The 20749-nt window shown below is 41.3% G+C and overlaps 1 protein-coding gene across 1 annotated transcript in view; it reads right to left on the reverse strand.

The window, feature by feature from the left end:
- Atrn (attractin) overlaps positions 1-20402 on the reverse strand; it is a 102549-nt gene extending 82147 nt beyond the window's left edge. Inside the window, exon 1 of the mRNA XM_090352058.1 lies at positions 19867-20402. Coding sequence (XP_090208184.1) covers positions 19867-20243 — 377 coding nt within the window. The 5' untranslated portion in view covers positions 20244-20402. The remainder of the gene's footprint in view (positions 1-19866) is intronic.
- Positions 20403-20749: the final 347 nt, after the last annotated feature.

Genomic DNA, 20749 nt, shown 5'->3' on the forward strand with positions numbered 1-20749 from the left:
AGGAAATGCAAATAAAAACAACCCTGAGATACCACCTTACCCCAATCAGAATGGCCAATATTCTGAATTCAGACAATAGCAAATGCTGATGGGGCTATGGAGAAAGAGGAACCCTACTACATTGATGGGAATGTGAACTAGTACAACCATTCTAGAAAGCAGTCTGGAGGTTCCTCAAAAAACTAAACGTACAGATCAGAGTTTGGCTTACTGGTAAAGTGCTTACCTAGCATGCACAAAGACCTGGGATCTAGTCCTCAGTACCACATACATAGAAAAAGCCATAAGTGGTACTTTGGCTCAAGTGGTAGAACTCTAGCCTGAGAAAGCCCAAGGACAGTGCTCAGGCCCTGAGTTCAAACCCAAGTACTGGCAAAACAAAAAACAAAAAACAAAAAAACCTAGACTTACCCTATGATCCAGCCATACCATTCTTAAGCATCTACACTGAGCAACATGATCCAGGATATAAGAATATCTGCACATTCATCACTGAACTGTTCACAATAGTCAGGAGATGGAAACAACCCAGATGACCCACTACAGATGAATGGATTAAAAAAATCTGGTACCTATTTACAATGGAGTTTTACATAGTCATCAGACAAGATAAAATATTGATATTCGCTGGGAAATGGATGAAACTAGAGCAAATCATGTTGAATGAGATAATCCAAGACTGAAGAGACAAACAGTGCATAGTCTCTCTATTTGTGGGTGTTAGATCTAAAACTTGAAAGAGCAAACTAAACAGTACTTAAAATGCCCATACCCAGTGGAAACAAAGGAAGAGGGAACAACTGCTACCCTAGCAAAGAGAAGAAATGTACATAATACCCGATTTGGAAAAAATGGTTTTACTGTCAATATTCAAAGAGTTATTAAACCTTTTGTTCTATATGACTAGAGGTTTTCATATATTTCAACATTTATAAAATCTGTAGACTATAATGATAAAGTTTATTATTATGAAAGTAAGAGTGATTATGATATTAACTATGCATTAACTATGCCACAGTATTATAAAATTTATGTAACTCAATCTCAATTTTCTTTAAAAGTCTGTTTCAAGTACTTATTTTTTTCTCATGATTTTTATTTTATGTATCTGGTTATTTTTATTCAATACCAGGTTAAATTTTATAACTATGTAAGTATATTATAATATCATAGTAATAATGTATTAATAAAATATGCAATTATATTTAGCAAGCTCTATATTATGTATATTATATATTTTATGTATTATGACTAGATAAAAACTATACAGATAACCTGAAGCAATACTTGATGTTGTCTTCCTCCACAGATTTATATTTGCTTCTGATAAGCAATAAAGCTGGGAGCAGATCTCTTTAATCCAATCAAGGAACGAGGTAATTTGAAAGGTAGGCTTCAGCCTTTGTGAGAGCTGATCTATTTTGAGTTCATTCTAAAGCATAGATGGACAGCCCATTCTTGAGAGTTACCAACTGAAAATCCAGAGCATATCTACTCTTCTTTATTTAAAGGTTCTAAACTCCAATTCTGTTTCTCCACCACCACACAGCTACTAACACTAACTTAGAATTTAAGTTCTGCCATGTTTGCAGCTGTATATTTCAAATCAGGCAACTAATCCCTTCACAGGAAAAACTGTATCAAAACTGATCTCACCCATCTGAGTTTACTTACTACCTTCCCCCAAACTTTCATTTCTCAAGTCCTTTAGCTTCACTGCCCACTTTCCAAAGCCTTTGAACAGAATTATTTTTAATTTTGTAGCTTTTCAAGTTGTTCCCAGTTGAAGCGCTGGCTTAGATAAAGCTATTCTGTAGCTAAAAGCTGTTCTGAAGTTGATAGAAATAGAATCTCCCCCAATATTTTGATTAAAGGAGATAATGTCCCAATTTAACTTCCAGAATTTCTGACACCAAGAATAAATAAGCCTAAGGTCATTACAGTGGGAATTATTATTTAGAGAGCATATTACTAGAAATGTTCAATAGTAGGAAGGAAATACCTTTTTTTTTTTTGGCCAGTCCTGGGTTTCAGCTTAGGGCCTGAGCACTGTCTTTGTGCCTTTATGCTTTCTCAAGGCTAGAGTTCTACCACTTGAGCCCCAATACCATTTCCAGCTTTTTCTATACATGTGATACCAAGGAATCAAATGTGGGCCTTTGTGCATGTTAGGCAAGCACTCTACCACCAAGCCAACTCCCAGTCCAGGAAATACCTTCTTTAAAAAAGGCAGAAAATGCCAGCCAGGCATGGTGGCTCGCACCTGTAATTCTAGCTACTCAGGAGGCTGAGATGTGAGAATTGCGATTCAAAGCCAGCTCAGGCACTAAAGTCTGTGAGACTCTTATCTCCAATTACCCACTAGAAAACTGGAAGTGGCACTGTGGCTGAAGGGGTAGGGTGGTAGCCTTGAACTGAGGAGCTCAGAGACAGCACCCAGGCCCAGAGTTCAAACCTCACAAAAGATGCAAGCCATAAAGGAAAAGACTATATTAAAATATGAAATTTGGAGGCTCTAGGTGTGGCTTTGTCGTAAGACATTTGCCTAGTATGTACAAGGTTCAATTCAGCATCATCAAAAAAAATTGCGTTTGAAAGTTCTACTTTAAAAATGCTATAAACGGAAGTGTGGCCTAGTAGTAGAGTGCTTGCCTAGTATGTATGAAGCCCTGGATTTGATTCCTCAGTACCACATACACAGAAAAATCTGGAAGTGCTGTTATGGCTCAAGTGGTAGAACACAGCCTTGAGAAAACTCAAGGACAGTGTCTAGACTGCCAGCCCCCCAAAAAAAGACAATCTGTACCTCACTGTTGCTAGTAACAAAATTGGGACAGTTGCCCCTCTATATAACACAGTAACAGTAACAACAGAATTATTGTTAACAATTAGGAGAATGTCTTCCGAAAGCTATTTGACACTATGTAACAGAATTTTAGATGCACATAGCTACAGGTACAGCAGTTTAACTTCTAAGAATTGAATCCTAGAGACAGACACACAAATATGTTAAATGACATTTGTAAGGTTATGCAACATTTTTAAATACACTGACACATCTACCCAATGAAGTAACAGATACTTTTACATAGTAGAGTCTAATATGAAACTATCTCTGAGACACATTACACAATGAAGAAAGAGAAGAAGAAAAACAAGATACAGTTTAGTGGAACAGCCACTAAGGAGGGGACATAACAATTGTTCACATACCAGGAAGGCTACACAAGAAACTAATAACACTACTCTCAGGAAGAGGAAGGGAAATTTCTCACCATTTGCCTTTCTGTAGCTTTGGGCTATATAGTACCTAATTAAAACAAAACAAAACCATATCATCTACTACTAGATGCACCTTTTATTCTTTCATAGCTCTGGAATCAGGCTGATGCCCCACCTAAATTTCACAGGACACATTTTTTTCTTAATAGTAAATAAAACAATGGTGCCTCATATACAATGGCATTTTAGAACCAATAAAATTAAGTAAAAAATGCTTGGTAAAATTTTAATGTAACTTTAGATATGCAGAAAAGCTGCAGAGATGATTCAAAGAATTCCCATATGCCTCTCAACCAGTTCACCCTAATGTTAACAATTTAGATTACTATGGTATATCTGCTAGACTAAAAAGCCATGTCACTTCATAAATTCCAAACATTATTCAAGGTTTACCAATTTTTATGCAAGTATATAGCTTCTTTTCTAGGATCCAATCCAGGATACCAAATGGCATTTGTTTATTCTGTCTCCTTAGTCTCCTCTGGTCAGGGACAGTTCTCAGTCCCTCCTTGCTTTTCTTTTTTTTTTTTTTTTTTTGCCAGTCCTGGGCTTGGGCTCAGGGCCGGAGCACTGTCCTTGGACTTTCTCAAGGCTAGCACTCTACCACTTGAACCTCAGCACCACTTCTGGCTTTTTGCTATGTATGTGGGGTACCGAGGAATCGAACCCGGGTCTTCGTGCATGCTAGGCAAGCATTCTACCACTAGGCCAAACTCCCAGCCCCCCCTCCTTGCTTTTCATGCCTTGACAATTTGGATATTATCCACACGTATAAAATGTCCCTCTCCATATGATTTTTTTCTAATGTTTTACTCATGATCACACTGACATTGTGACTTTAGGGAAAAAAACACAACCATGGGGGCATTCCTTACTAATTATGTGTTATCAGGGTATATCTGATAGCAACCTGTCATCACTGTGTGGTTAACACTACTTTTTCAGGTAAAGTGATGTCATTTTACTATCTTACACCTGTTTCCATACTCTCTGTTCTTCCCCCTCCCCCTATCTCTTTTGTTGTTGTTGACCATGGAGCTTGAACTGAGAGCCAAGGTGCTGTCCTTGAGCTCTTTGACTCAAGGCTAGCACTCTACCACTTGGTGTACACAGTGTTACTTCTGGATTTCTGGTGGTTAACTGGAAATAAAAGTCTCACAGACTTTGCTGCCCAGGCTGACTTTGAACTGTGATCCTCAGATCTCAGCCTCCTGAGTAGCTAGGATTACAGGCATGAACCACCAGAGTCCAGCTTCATACTCTCTATTCTTTGGATAAGAGTCACCAACTATACTTAAAGAGAAAAGAAAGGAATTAAGATCTATCTACTGAAAGAGGGAGTATCTACTTAGAATCAGAACTCTTTTGTAAAGAAAATTTGTACTTTCCAATCATTTATTCATTTAACCAATCATTTACAGGTAAAATTTCTGAAATGAAATATGATAAGATATTCCCTAAAAGCTGGGAGTTTGGCCTAGTGTAGAGTGCTGGCCTAACATGCACAAAGAGCCGGGTTTGATTCCTAAATACCACACATATAGAAAAAGCCAGAAGTGGTGCTTGGCTTAAGTGGTAGAACTCTAACCTTGAGAAACCCAGTGACAGTGCTTAGGCCCTGAGTTCAAGCCCCAGGACTGGCAAAAAAAAAAAAAAAAAAAAAGATATTCCCTAGAGCTGAGTGCTAGTAGTTTACAACTATAATCCTAACTGTCCAAGAGACTGAGAGGTGAAGATCACAATTTGAAGCCAGCCCAGGCAAAAAAGTCCATGAGATTCTTTTATCACCAATTAACCAGCAAAAAAGCTGGAAATGCAAGTATTGTCTAGGGTAAAAACACAAGTGAGAACACAAGGCCCTGAGTTCAATACCTAGTACTGATATAAATAAAGATATTATCTAGAGGAAAAGATTCTCTGGAGAAAAATCACTACTGGATAAACAACCAGAACACATGACAAACTATAAATCAAAAGACAACAATACGAAAACACAAATGGATAAATGCCAAGAATAAAAAAGATTTTAAACATGGGAAAAGACGCCCTCACTTAAAAAAAAAAAAAAAGGATAAACACCAAGAAAAACAAGATTTTAAATGTGAAAACACACCCTCACACACACAAAAAAAGATAAATGCCAAGAAAAACAAGATTTTAAACACTGTAAAGAGACCCTCACTAGTGGCCATGAAAATGCAATATTAAACTATATCCCATTTCATTTCCGTGTTAAAATGAAAATCCTAACTAGAACAGTCAAACATAAATGATTGAAGTAAAATATGAGATGAATTCCTTTTAAGAACAATTTAGTAAAGATTTAAAATTGAGAGCCCAGAGTGTGGCCTAGTGGTAAAATACTTGCCTAACATGCATGAAGCCCTGGGTTCAATTCCTTGTACTACATACACAGAAAAGGCAGGAAGTGGTACTGTGGCTCAAGTGGTAGAGCACTAGCATTGAGAAAGCTCAAGGATAGTGCGCAGGTCCTGAGTTCAAGTCCCAGGACTGGCAAAATAAATAAACAAATAAATATTGAAGTATTGTGTTCCAATAATTTTATTCATAGGGATATATGTACTCCAGAGAATATCCTTCAATTGACCTGAGTTGGTATATAAAAATTTTCCCAAATCATAGTACCGGAATAATTCAAATTTTTTTTTAAAAAAGGAATATTTTTCAAGCTGGGTGCTAGCTCATACCTGTAATCCTAACTACTTAGAAGGCTGAGATCTGAGAGTCTTGGTTTGAAGCCAGACTGCACAGAAAAGGCAATGAGACATGTATCTCAGAAATGGAGGTATGGCCCCATGGGATACAGCACCAGACAAGCAAAGCAGCCAAGCAAAAGCACAAAATCCTGAGTTCAAGCCCCATTACAGGTACAAACAAACAAACAAACAAACAAACAAAGATTTTCATTTAAAGCCAAGGGCGGTGGCTCACACCTGTAATCCTAGCTACTCAAGAGACTGAGATCTGAGGACTGCATTCAAAGCCAGCCCAGGCACTAAAGTCCAAGGGGCAGGGTGGTAGCCTTGAGCTGAAGAGCTCAGGAACACTGCCAAGGCCCAGAGCTCAAGCCCCACAACTGACAAAAAAAAAAAAAGATTTTCATTTAACTTTGTCATACTCAAGCAGTTTGGTAACACCATGCAGATTATCTCTCTCTCTCTCTCTCTCTCTCTCTCTCTCTCTCTCTCTCTCTCTCTCTGTGTGTGTGTGTGTGTGTGTGTGTGTGTGTGTGTGTGTGTGTGTGTGTGTGTGTGTGTGGTGTGTTCATTGTGTGGCTTGAACTCTTGAGCCTGGGCACTATCCCTGAACTCTTCAGCTTAAGGTTAGTGCTCTACCACTTTGAGCCAAAGTACCACTTCTGGTTTTCCAGTGGTTAACTGGAGATAAGAGTCTCACTGACTTTCATTCCTGGGTTGGCTTTTAATCTGAATCCTCAGATCTCAGCCTCCTGAGTAGCTAGGATTACAAGTGTGAGCTACTGGCACCCAGTTTTCATAGTAGTTTTGTGGGTCATAGGACTGAACTCTGGGCCTGGGCATTATCCCAGAAGGAAGTATAGTTCTCTGTACTATTTCTCACAATTGTATGTGAATCTTCAATTGTCTCAAAATAAAACATTTTAACAATATAGGAGAAAAAAAAAATTCTGTCCTAGGTCTTAGACTCAGGGTCTAGGCTCTGTCCCTGAGCCTCTCTGTTCTCAGGCCTAGCACACTATCACTTGAGCCTCAGTGCCACTTCCTTGGCTTTTTCTGAGTAGTTTATTGGAGATAAGTCTCACTGACTTCCTGCCTGCACTGGCTTTAAACGTGATCCTCAGATCTCAGCCTCTGAGTAGCAAGGATTACAGGTATGAGCCACTAGTGGCCAGGAGGGAGTAAATTTTAAACACTACAAAAGCCACAGAAATCAAGACAATGTAATACTGATACAACATATATCTCAAGAAATACTGCGGGAAGCCTGGAGTTTGGCCTAGTGGTAGAGTGCTTGCCTAGCATGCACGAAGACTGGGGTTCGATTCTTTGATACCACATACTTAGAAAAAGCCAGAAGTGGTGCTGAGACTCAAGTGGTAGAGTTCTAGCCTTGAGAAAAATCCAAGGACAGTCCTCTGGCCCTGAGCTTAAGCCCAAGACTGGCAAAAATTAAAAAAAAAAAAAGAAAGAAATACTACTTGATAGCTGACTCAGATGACATAACTTCCTCCAGGAGTATCCTGCCTGTCTGATAAGAAGTAGGCTTTTATGTGTTCACAGGTGCTTCACACTCTTCATTTCCCTTTATGTGACTAAACAAATTCTTCCTCTGTGATTGCAGTCCTTGTGTATCTGACTAAGCATATAGAAACTGCTTCTGAAATTGACTATTAAAAGCATATTTAGTATTATAAAAAAAAAAAAAAGAAATACTGCTCGAGAGAAAGTAATTGAGAATCCAGAACTAAACCTATGTATCTAGACAACTGTGTTTTGACAGGAGTGCCAAGATCATGAACAGAGAAACAACAGTCTCTTCAACAAATGGTGCTAGAACTACTACTGTATTGTACTTGTGAAAGAACAAAGTACAGTAAAATTAGACAGGCAATTATAGACTAAAATGAACAGAAAATAGATCAAATGTTATCTTAGCTACTCAGGAGGCTGAGAGCTGTGAACTGTGGTACAAAGCTAGTCCAGGCATGAGTCAGTGAGACTCTTATCTCCAATTAACCACTGGAAAACCAGAAGTGGTGCTGTGGCTCAAAGTGGTAGCGCACACACATATACACACAGAGCTATAAAATTTAGTTCCCACTTGGTATAATTTTTTTTGGCCAGTCGTGGGGCTTAAACTCAGAGACTAAGCACTGTTCTTTTTTTTTTTTTTCCAGTCTTGGGCTTGAGGTCAGGGCCTGAGCACTGTCCTTGGATTTTTTTTCTCAAGGCTAGAACTCTACCACTTGAGCCTCAGCACCACTTCTGGCATTTTTCTAAGTATGTGGTACCAAGGAATCGAACCCAGGTCTTTGTGCATGCTAGGCAAGCACTCTACCACTAGGCCAAACTCCCGGCCTAAGCACTGTTCTTGTGCGGTTTTTTTTTCTAGGTATGTGGTACCAAGGAATTGAACCCAGGTCTTTGTGCATGCTAGACAACCACCCTACCACTAGTCCAAACTCCTGACCCATTGTATCTCACTTTTATAATAACAATAAACAAAACTTTTAAAGAAGAACCAAGTGACAATTGGAGCCAATTTGGTGTTTTATTCATAGAAGGAAAAAAAAAAAACAAAAAACAAAACAAAACAAAACCCTGTTCACCCAGGAAATGTACTAATTGTAGAGAAATGCTTACAAATAGCTGGAGACTGCTACAATTTTATCTTTAGAAGCAAAACATAAATGTTGTAGAAAATATTTAAAGCACAAGTGCATGAACACCAAACATGATGACTAAAGAATGTCTATTCTTCAATAGTATAAGAGAGTGAAACTTGATATTTTAATGTGCATTAAAAATCAAAATTAAGTATCACTTTTTAAACTGTCTACAAATCATGTCTTTCCTTACAGAGTTGAAGTACATAAAACAACATACACCACATGTTAAAGTGGGTGCAACTTCAGACCAGGCTTTACCCAGAGAATGAGAAAGTTAATTCCACAGTTCATAACTCTGTTTACCCTCCCTCTTCTGGAAGTTGCTCTGACCTCAGGCAAATTCTTCTCAGAACAACAATGATAACTAATAGTTCCTGGTCCCTACAGCTTTACTATATAGACAAGACAAAGCATATGCTTCATAAATGCCCATAAAGGAAAAAAAAACTCCAGAAAATTCCAGAGATCCACTCTCAACAGTCAGCTTAAGTCACATGCCTATCTCAAAATAATATCTGCAGCAGAAATTGGAATGTCCTAATGGGTATGTCCTTGGTCAAGGCCACACCCTGAAGCTGGACATTGTCAGGAAGTGAGAAGGTCATTAACATCTTCCAGATTCATCTCCTTCCACTGCAGAACAATATTCACAAGGTATGCTCCAATTATATCCACTGAAAGTTTTGGAGGTAAGCCGGGCACAGTGGCTCATGCCTATAATCCTAGCTACTCAGGAGGCTGAGATCTAAGGATCAAGGTTCAAAGCCAGCCCAGGAACAAAAGGACCTGAGACTCTCATCTCCAATTAACCTCTAGAAAATGCTCAGAGACAGCACCCAGGCCTAGTTCAAGCCCCATGACCCACAAAAAAAAAAAGTTTTGGAGTATACAAAAAGGTATGAAACCTAATTTAGCAACTGGATCTATGCAGATACAATTGGGTTAGGATAACATCATTTTTGTACACACAAATACGAGGAAAGGATGGAAGGAATTACCATGTTATAGAGGCAGAACAAAGAATGACTATATCTACTAGCCAACAAATGCTGAGGAAAAAGCTAAGGAAGAACATGGAAATGTTTTTCCCCTGGAGTCTTTATAGAGAGCAAGACTACAATTATCTTGATTTTAGACATGTAGCCTCCAGAGACATGATAAAAAATTTCTATATAAAGTCACCAGCATGGTAGACATTGTCTTAACACCCTAGAAAACTAATACAATGAGTATGATGATCAATGGCTCTCGGCATTTACATAAACTTTTCATTCCTCCCAAAATGCCTTCTAGATCAGAGTGTCTATTCACACTCAACCACTTAATCTGCCCTAAAGTCCTCTCCTTTATGAAGACTTTCATCAGAGCCCCCAGACCTAGTCTTCCTGTCACATACTAGTCCAGCACTGCAAACTTGCTTTTTCTCAATCATGAATATCTAGTTGCCTGTGTCCATACTGTCTTCCTTTGAGACTTACAAGATTTCTAATGAAAAAGCAAAGTTTGATTCTCTCCCACTCTTACATCCTCAAGTCAAGACACATAATACCTAACACCTAATCATTTGAGGGCCAAGTATGGTGGCTCACACCTGTAGTTACAACTATTCAGGAAGAAGAGATCAAGACAGGATTGCAATTTGAGGCCAGCTCAAAATGGCCCAAAGTGAGCAAGATCTCATCCTGACAATCCAGAAGTGGTGGTTCACACCTATATGCCAGCTACACAGGAGGCAGAGGATAGAGGATTGTAGAATGAGGCTGGTCTTGAACAAAAATATAAGATCTTATCCAAAAATTACCTTAAACTAAAAAGGGCTGGGGAAGGGAAGAGGTGTAGTTCAAAAACAGTAGAGTGCCTGCCTACCAAGCACAGGCCCTGAGTTCAAACAGTGCCACATAGATATCAGAAGATATCTATAAACTGAACAGGTTGACAATCAATCTCAAAAAATGGTAACTGGTATGACTGGGAGAAATGGCTATTATAGACAATTGAAGAAGGGCCTTGGAATGTAGAATTTCAATAAATAAAAAAGAAAGCGGGGTGGCAAGTAAAGCGAGTGGTAAATTTAATGAGGTGGCAGAAAAACTATAAAGTAGAGGATCTGGTAATGGGAAAAGGGATGTAAGGGATTAGGTGCCTTCCTTAGAGATATTTTAGAAATAGTAAGAGAAGTATTGAGTCAGGTGCTGGTTACTCATGCTTGTAATCCTAGCCACTCAGGAGGCTGAGATCTGAGGAACTTGACTCAAAGCCAGCCCTGGCAGGAAAGTCCATGAGACTCTTAAGTCCAATTAACCACCAAGAAAATGGAAGAGGAGATTTGGCTCAAGTGTGAGAATGCCAGATTTGAGAGGAAAATGCCCCAATATTGGCAAAAAAGGACATGTATTTTAGGAGATTCATATGACAGTAGAATGGACTCTACAGGTATATTTAAGTTAGTTAGATTGCACCAAAGGGCAAGCTCAGCTGAGGATGAAAAGCCACGTGCATGGGCTGGGAGTGTGGATTAGTGTTAGAGTGGTTGCCTAGCATGCATGAAACCCTAGGTTTAATTCCTCAGTACCACATACACAGAAAAAGCCAGAAGTGGTGCTGTAGCTCAAGTGGCAGAGCAAAAAGTATCCAAGGACAGTGCCCAGGCCAGAATGCCCAGGACTAGCCAGAAAGGAAGAAAATGAAAAAAGGAAGAAAGGGAAAAAGAGAGGGAGAGGGGGATGGGGGATAGAGAGATAGAGACAGAGAGACAGAGAAAAGCCACATCTAGAAACGTGGCATAGTGGTAATGTGCTTGCTAGCATGCATGAAGCCCTGCGTTCCATTCCCTGGAAGCATATACACAGAAAAAGCCAGAAGTGGCACAGTGGCTCAAGTGGCCGAGTGCTAGCCTTGAACAAAATGTGTCCAAGAACATGCCTAGACCCTGAGTATAAACCCAAGACTGGCAAAAAAAAAAAAAAAGGGCGGGGGAGATTTTAGATGCTAGACACTGTTTATGAACAGTGAGGGTGAGGATGGAAGGAAAAACTGGGAGGGTAAAGGAAAGGGTAACCTTCTCCAAAAGGAAATGTGGTCTTTACCTGAGTTACATAACTATAACCCCTTTGTGCATCACCTTTATAATAAAAATAAAAATATAATAGTGAAAAAAAGAGAGAAAGAAGGTTTTAGAGAAATTGAACTAGTAAAAAGGAGCCAAGTCACACTTTAAAATTTTTAAATTGTGACCTTTGGATTTGCAATTGCAATCAAGTATAAAGGAAAAGATTTTTTCAATGAAGATAAGTTTAGTGTTGGTAATGACTCAATATTCAGTAACAGCAAAATATTCCAATAAAGATGTCTAGCAAACATCATAAGACAGAGAAATTCAGGAGAAATACGAGGACAGAAGACATATAAGTCAGACACTAGTGGCTTATGCCTATAATCCTAGCTACTCAGGAGGCTGAGATCTGAGCACTGAGGTTCAAAGCTAGCTCACCAGACCATCAAAGAGCTGGAACTGGAGGCATAGTTCAAGTGGTAGAGTTCCAGAAGTGAGAGAAAAAGGTGGAACAAGTGTGAGATCCTGAATTCAAGCCCCAGTACCAACACAAACAAAAAAAAGACATACAACAGTCATACAGAAAGAGATGTTTTAAAGCATCATAAGAAACACACTGTGGAATTTGATTCTTCCACTCAACAAATATTTACTGAACACTTTGCCCAGGTAATATTTTAAATTCTGGAAGAACACTGAATAAAACAGATAAAAGTCCCTCCTTCATGGAACTTACAGTCTATTGGAGGAAATAGACGAGTCTAAATTGGGCTTATGAGCATAAATTAAGAGCTTCAGGGTAATATTACATAGAAAGCGATTTTAAGAAGTTCCTCAAAATGGGTACCAAGACATGTGAAAGGGTATCAATGTATGTGAATTAATTGAATTAATGTACCTTCTATCTGGCAAATATCATGTAACCCTTTTACTAATTACAATAAAAAAAATAAAAATTAAAAAAAAAAAAAGTTCCTCAGACCCAACAGCCAAATAGAATCAAGCAGATGTTTTTATGCCAGGTTCTGATGACTCATGCCTGTAATTATAGCTACTCTGGAGGCTGAGATCTGAGGATAGCAGTCCAAAGTCAACTTGGGCAAGAAAGTCCATGAGACTCTTATCTCCAATTAACCACCAGAAAACTGGAAATAGAGCCATGGCTCAAAGTGGAGAGCCCTAGCCTTGAGCAAAAAGAGCTCAGGGACACTCCTATAATCTTAGCTGCTCAGCGCTGAGAACTGAGCATCAAGGTTCAAAGCCAGCCCAGGCAAAAAAGAACCTGAGACTCTTATCTTTAACTCTAGAAAATGGGAAGTAGAATTTGGCTCAAGGGTAGAGTGGTAGCCTTGGGCTGAAGAGCTCAGGGACAACGCCCAGGCCCAGGTGTAGGGTGGTAGCCTTGAGCTGAAGAGCTCAGGGACAGCATCCAGGCCAGGTTCAAGCCCCAGGACACTCCAAAAAAAAAAAAAAAAAAAAGAGCTCAGGGACAGAACTCAGGCTCTGAATTCAAGCCCCACAACATCCCCCTACTCCCACACACACATACATTTTTTAACATTAAATTTCCTATTCTAAAAAATGTTTTCCTTTGTTTTTCATATTTGCTGGAATTGGGTCAATCCTTCAAAAAGTGTTCAGAAAGAGTAACTAGACTCAGGAAAAAAGAGGCCAAATGGTATGATTTTTAAAAAAGAGCAGCATGTCCAGGAATTTGGCCTAGTGCCTGCTAGGCACAAAGACGCAAGTTCAATTCCTTGGTACCCCATTCATAGAAAAAGCTAGAAGTGGTACTGTGGCTCAAGTGGTAGAGCACTAGCTTTGAGAAAGCCCAAGTATAGTGCTCAGGCCCTGAGTTCAAGGCCCCGGACTGTCAAAAAAAAAGAGGGAGGGGGGAGACAATGTTTGGGAATGAGACAAGTCCCAAGTTAAACTCAAAAATCACATAAGTAGGGCCGGGAGTTTGGCCTAATGGTTAAAGTGCTTGCCTAGCATGCACGAAGACCCAGGTTCGATTCCTTGGTACCACATACATAGAAAAAAGCCGGAAGTGGTGCTGAGGCTCAAGTGGTAGAGCTCTAGCCTTGAGAAAGTCCAAGGACATTGCTCAGGCCCTGAGCTCAAGCCCAGGACTGGCAAAAAAAAAAAAAAAAATCACATAAGTAGTGTGATCTTGGGCAAGTTATTCAATGAGTCTCCAAGCTTCACTTGGGGATGAGGCAGTGGGGCCACAGGGGAATGGTTTAGTGGTAATAAACTTACCTAGCGAGAATAGGCCCTGAGTTCCATCCCTAATACCAAGGGTATATGTGGTCGGGAGGTTGGGGGGGCAGGGGCTCCAAGCTTCAGTGAACCCATCTACCCATCTATGAAATAAGATTGACTTCACTTCACTCTAGGGACTAAGAAGGGTCAGTTTCTAAAAGGTACCTAGTACAACATGGAAGGGTGTGTAGATGGAGAAATGCTTGAGAAATGATGGGCGCAGCTGCTATAACAACCACTACTATGTTACTGGATTTGCTAGCACAAAACAAATTCCTAGTAAGTGCTATAGAAGACACATCTTAACAGCACGGGAATTATATGGCCCCAATTCACTAGGTTTTTCTCTTCTATCCTCCCAAGAGTTTTGTACAGTAGGAACTTAAAAGAATTAAATGCATATTAATATCACAAATGTACTTAATTTAATATCTTTACTTTCTAACTTGATGCAGGCATATTCACTCTTCAAAGAAAAATTTCAATGGTTATATGAACAGTAGGGGAAAAAAGGTGACTGAATTAAGAAGATTCACATAAAAACTGATAAAAAGGGGTACTACTTTAGAAATCATCAATATAATAATTTTATTAAATTGACACTATTACCCTTATCCTCTGTAATTAACCATTTCGGTCACATCAATCCTTTAGAAAACAAATTAGATAGTTAACTGCAACATCTGACAATTCAAAGTTTATACAACACCCTCAGTTTCCCGAGGGTAAAATGGTAACATGTGGCTGGGTACTGGTGAGTCTCCTCTGTAATCCTAGCTACTCAGAAGACTGAAATCTGAAGATTACACTTCTAAACCAGCTCCAGGCTGAAAAATCTGTGAGGATCTTATCTCCAAAAAGCAGAAGGTGGTAGAGAGCTGCACTTCAGCAAAAAAATCTCAGGGACAACACCCAGACCCCTGTATTCAAGCCCAAGGATCAATATCAAAACGGGGAGGGGAGAAAAGGTACAATATGTATGAAAATGCTTAACCAAGTCACTTCATACAATAAAAGTTATAAAGTTATAGTTTTAGTGTAATCTAATTCTTTGTCATCTAAATTTTTATTCAATTAATGAAAAGATTTTTACTTGATGTCATTCAAAATCAGAAAGGTAGGCAGGAGATTGGGCACACTTGCCTAGCATTGAGGTGTGGAATTCTCTCACCTGTTATCCTAGCTATTCAGGAGGCTAAGATCTGAGGATCATGGTTCAAAGCCGGCCTGGGCAGCAAAGACAATGAGACTCTTACCTCAGATTAATCATCAAAAATCCAGAAATGGAGCTGTGACTCGAGTGAAGAACACTAGCTTTGAACAACAAGAAAAAAGCTCAGGGACAGAGTAGATGGATGCCCTGAGTTCAAGCCCCAAGACCAGCCTTGAGCTGAAGCTCAGGTACAGCACTCAGCCAGAGTTCAACCCCCAGGACCGACAAAAAAATAAATACAAAATATAAAGAGCCAGGTGCTGGTGGCTCACGCCTATAATGCTAGCTACTCAGGAGTCTGAGATGCGAAGATCACTGTCCAAAACCAGCCCAAACACAAAAGTCCATGAAAGTCCATGAGACTCATCTCCAACTAACTACCAAAAAACCAGAAGTGGCACTGTGGCTCAAAGTGGTAGAGCAGTAGCCTTCAGCTGAAGAGTTCAGGGACAGCGCTCAGGCCACAGAGTTCAAGCCCCATGACCAATGAAAAACAAACAAACAACAACAAAAAAAAAACCTGTTCTAAACTATAATGGCATTAATTCCTTTTAATAAAGAGGCTTGTAAGTTAAATAAAGATGCTTATCACTATAATCAAAATCAATGTTTAATTCTTCACCTAAAAAAAAATCTTTCAAATGAAATCATTTGTAAAAGACCAGCAATACAACTTTCTTGTTTTTTTATGTAAATTCCAGAAGCCATTTAATATGGTGGTATCATCAGGATCAGTCATAATTGTTTGCCTAGGAAAAAGCACTGACATCAGCTAGTACCAGCCCAAAGGGAGTATCCACCCAAGGGGGAAATTGTGTCACTTACAGGTGACACCATTTAAAACAACCATGTTTTGGTGTGCCTGTTTCTCATATGTATGTATATTTATATATATACACACAGTGGTTCTTCTCTGGACTGTCAAAGTGGACATTCACACCTGATCTCCCCCTGGCAATCCCCCACATAGCCAGCCAGACTCCAACACTTTACATGTACCAAGTATACACCCTGACAGCACCTCCAATTCAATGTCTGCAAAAATTAAAACTTCTCCGGCTGGGAGCATGGTCAAGTGCTGCCTAGCATGCATGAAGCCCTGGGTTTGATTCCCCAGAACCACATACACAGAAAAAATAAGTGGCACTGCAACTCAAGTGGCAGAGTGCTAACCTTGAGCAAAAAATGTCCAAGGATAGTGCCCAGGCCCTGAGTTCAAGCCCTAGGACTGGCAAAAAAAATAAAATAAAACTTGTCTCGGACCAAATCCTCCTGTGTCTCTAAATCTATAAATGCTATTATTTAATGAACCAATATAGGATCTAGCTTTCTTTCCTTCAACATTGCCCTCTCTCTTCCCAAGAGCAAAACAGTTTCAAAAGCAGATAGATTTTAATTCTGCAGCACTACCCGTCTCCATTCCCACTGTCTAGCTCAGGCTTCCATTGCCACTGTCCTTGACCTATGCCAACAAATACCACCTGGCTGAGATCTCTCCTGTAAGTGACTCCATCCACCCTGAAAAGTACAGATTGATCTTGCTACACAGGCCCCTTTCCACTGCCCAACAAAGGTCTTATATTCTCAGAATTTGAAGAACTCTCATCCATTCAACCGATTTTGGAAGCACCTCAAATTCAAAATGCCCTAGCTTCATCTTGAAAACCATTCCTGCTGCAAACTAAAAGCTTACAATATCATGAAAACAAGAGTCAACTCTGTGATTGCACTGCTCTGGGGCAAAAGGTCAATATTCTCAATCCAACTGACAGATCTCTACTTGGCCAGGATTCTGTCTACCTCTTGTCTTGCTTTGTTTTTGCTCTCTCTGCTCCAGCTACCTGGATTTATCTCCAGCCGGTCATGATTCCACTCATTCTCCAGGCTCTGTACATGATGAACCTTCTGCACCTGAACCCTCAGGCAGTAGCACCATCTTAACTCAAGATATTCACCCAAAAACAAACCTCATCCTCATTCCAACTAAGCCAAGTCCTCTTCCTATCCCCATCTATTTTTCACCTTTACAACCTTCAGGAAACTGAATACAAACTGTTCAGTATTTTCACTCTCAAATTAGGAAGTAATCTCCACAAAAGAACTGTTATCTGTCTTGCTTATCATTAAACCTCATGATGTTAGACCAACCAACAAACAAACAAAAGCTCTCTCTTGGTGAGGTGCTAGTGGCTCCTACTTATAATCCCAGATACTCAGGAAGCTGAGATCAGAGGATTGATGTTCAATGCCAACCCAGGCAGAAAAGTCCACAAGATTCTCTCCAATTAAACATCAAAAAACCTGAACCAAAAGAGATGACTCAAGTGGTAGAGCCAGAAGCCACCATCAAAAAGCTAAATGAAAATAGAATGCCAATGACTCATGCCTAGAAACATATCTACATAGGAAGCTGAGATCTGAGAATCAAAGTTCAAAGACAGCTGGGGTAGACAAATCCAAAAGACTATTATTTTCAATTAATATGGCAAAGAGCCATATATGGAGGAGTAGGTGCCAGCTAAGCATGACTAGCGCAGCTGTGATTTGAAGCCCCAGACAGAGAGATTAAGACCTATGTTCAAACTTTGTTACCCGCATGCATGTGTGCATGCAAATGCATATATATATATATATATATATACACACACACACGCACACACATAAAATAGAAAGAAAATACAAACATGTACAGATTACAGAATTTAAAGGACTATATGCTGATTCTATCTTTTTTTTTTCTCCAAACTTGAGCTTGAACTCAGGGCCTAGGCACTGTTCTTGAGCTTTCTCAAGACTAGCTAGCACTCTACCACTTGAGCCACAGCACCACCTACAACTTTTTCTGTGTATGTGGTACCCAGGAATAGAACCCAGGGCTTCCTGCATGCTAAGCAAGCACTCTACCATTAGGCCACACTCCTGGGCCCTATATGCTGATTCTAAAATCCTTGGGTTCTCATCCATAAACTGAAGTTCTGCTCATCTGTTCACTGCTCTATCTACCTGAGTCTATCATTTTGCCATTCTTAATTCTCTCCCCACCTCACCCTAACTCTCTTCTACATAAACATTAGTAAGACTTCACTTTCTTTTTTCCACAACTTTGGAACTTTCCTTCCATCTCAGATCTTTATTTCCAGCTTCATATTTGCAAACCCTACTTGGCCTCAAATGCTCAAATTCAATGTTAACCTGCTTCTATTAGTCTTCCTTGCATATTCCTTAGCTAGTCATAATCTCTTTACCTCTCAATTTCCGTAAGTTCTCCAGGACTTCATTTAGGTCTCAGCTCAAATGGCTCTTCAAATAGAGCAAGTGACTCTAGAGAGGCACCAATAATTATAATTCTCTATCAGATCAACTTGTTTTTATTTTTTTGATAATACCATTATCTGAAAGAATCTGTCTCTTTTTTGGGGGGAGGGCAGTACTAGGGCTTAAACACAAGGCCTTGGCACTGTCTCTTAGCTTTTTGACTCAAAGCTGGCACTCTAACACTTGAGCCACACCTCCACTTTGTGTGTGTGTGTGTGTGTGTGTGTGTTTACAGTCAAGTCTTATGAATTTGTCTGTCCAGGCTGGCTTTGAACTCAATCTTCAGATCTCTGCCTCCTGGATAGTTAGGATTACAGGGGTGAACCAGCAGCACCTACTTTGTCATTTCACTTCATTACCTGTTTAACTGCCTGTCACCCTCCCCCCCCATCAAAGAAACATAACAGCTATGAGAATAAAGACCCCAATCTGTCTTGTGCACCACTTTTTCCCACCCTAAATCAAATGTGGAAAGTATTCCATAAATAGCTGGCAAAGGCATGAATGACTCCGTAGTTCTTAAGCCTATGGGCTTTGTATACCTATCTCCCTCTTGCTATACTAAACTCCTGTGGACGAGGCCAAAGTCTGGCTTATCTATTTGCATGTATTATCCACAAATCCTTGCACAACTGAAGCAAATATCAGATAACTGCTAATTAACTAATAAGTGATCTCTCCAAGAAGTACTACCCCAAACCAAACCAAGATGGAACTCCCTATTGTCTAGAATCCAAGGCAGACAGGAATCTCCTTCCATCCCGACAGATCTGTTCCAATTGATGCCACAGTGAGTTTCAAAAGCTAGTTCCTTACTTTCCTCTTGCCAACAACCGTTGATACTTACTACCTCTAAAGCCTTACAATCTTACCCATTCCTTTCTATCCCGTCCAGGGCCCTGTTCCTTCAGAGCACACCACATCTCCTTCAGTTGGGGGACTCATCAGGTTCGAGGGGAAAAGGAGGATGTCAAAACCTAGTGCTTAAGTAAGAACTAGCCTCCTCACTCATCTTTTCCTGGATTTCTCGTTTATCCAAAACAGGCCTGCTTTCTGAGACTGGCTTGGATACTCTCTGGGACCCTAAACATTCTTCCCATCTAACCCTAAGCTTTCAAATACGTAGGGTGCCTCCCACTCACACCTTGCACCTTATCACCTTCCACTACAGAAAGACCCCAAGCCAGAGACAAAGATCTCCCTGGAAGCAAAGGACCATCAAACGCACTAGGGTAGCACTGCCCTCCCCACTTTCTGTGCAGCATCTGCCTCTGGCCTGAAGCCGCCCCCAGCACCCCCTCGGCCCCAGCCTCCAGCCGGGCCCGACCCTCCATCTCCATCCCGACTCACCTGAAGCGGCCCCCGCAGTGTTGGCATTGCTCGCCCACCCAACCGGTGGGGCAGACACACTGCCCAGTGCCAGGGTTGCAGCGGCCGCCGTTGACACAGGGCCGGTCACATTCCTTGGCCTCGGCCACAGCTGAGCCCGAAACCACCGCCGCCGCCGCCGCGGCCTCGGCCTCCCAGGACAGCAGCAGCAACAGCGGCGAGAGCAGCAGCAGCCGCGGCAGCGACGGCGATAGCCGCCGCGGGAGACGCAGCCCGGCCCCCAGTCCCGGCCTCTCAGCCCCAGTCACGTTCCCGTCTCGGGGCCGCCCGCCCTTCCTGTCCGTCGCCGCCGTCTTTCTCCTCAACCTCGCCTCAGTCTCCGCCGCCGCCGCCACCATCTTCCCGGGGCTGAGACGGGGCCCCGCGAACACATACACACACACACACACACACTCCACACACACACACACACTCCACACACACACACACACCACACACACACACCGCACGGCCGGCACCGCTTCTCCTGGCCGTGCGGGGCGGGGCTGTGCGGACGGTGGCCGGTGCGGTCAAAGCTGAGGGCGGGGCCCGGGGGTGCGCGGTGGGCGGGGCCGGCGTGCGTGCTGCGTGGGCGGGGGCTTGCGCATCTCCCTTCTGCGGTTCATGATGCTGGTCCGGGGGGCTGCCTTCCGTCCCGAGACTGGGTGGGGTTAGGAATCTGGTTTAGCGACCGTGGCACTCCGAGGCTCTGGTTTTCGCGGTTCTCAGGAGGTGTCAGCCGGGGTGATCGCCGTCGCCCAGGAGTGACTACCTTCCAAACAGGTGGCCTGGAGAGTTTCCCTCCTGCACAATCCGTGCGCATCTGCTCTGACCCTGTTCCAGCGGCGGGCCCTGAAGGGATCAG

This window comes from Megascapheus bottae, chromosome 18 (genome assembly GCF_031878675.1).
Source record: "Megascapheus bottae isolate mThoBot1 chromosome 18, mThoBot2.hap1, whole genome shotgun sequence".
Classification (NCBI taxonomy): domain Eukaryota; kingdom Metazoa; phylum Chordata; class Mammalia; order Rodentia; family Geomyidae; genus Megascapheus; species Megascapheus bottae.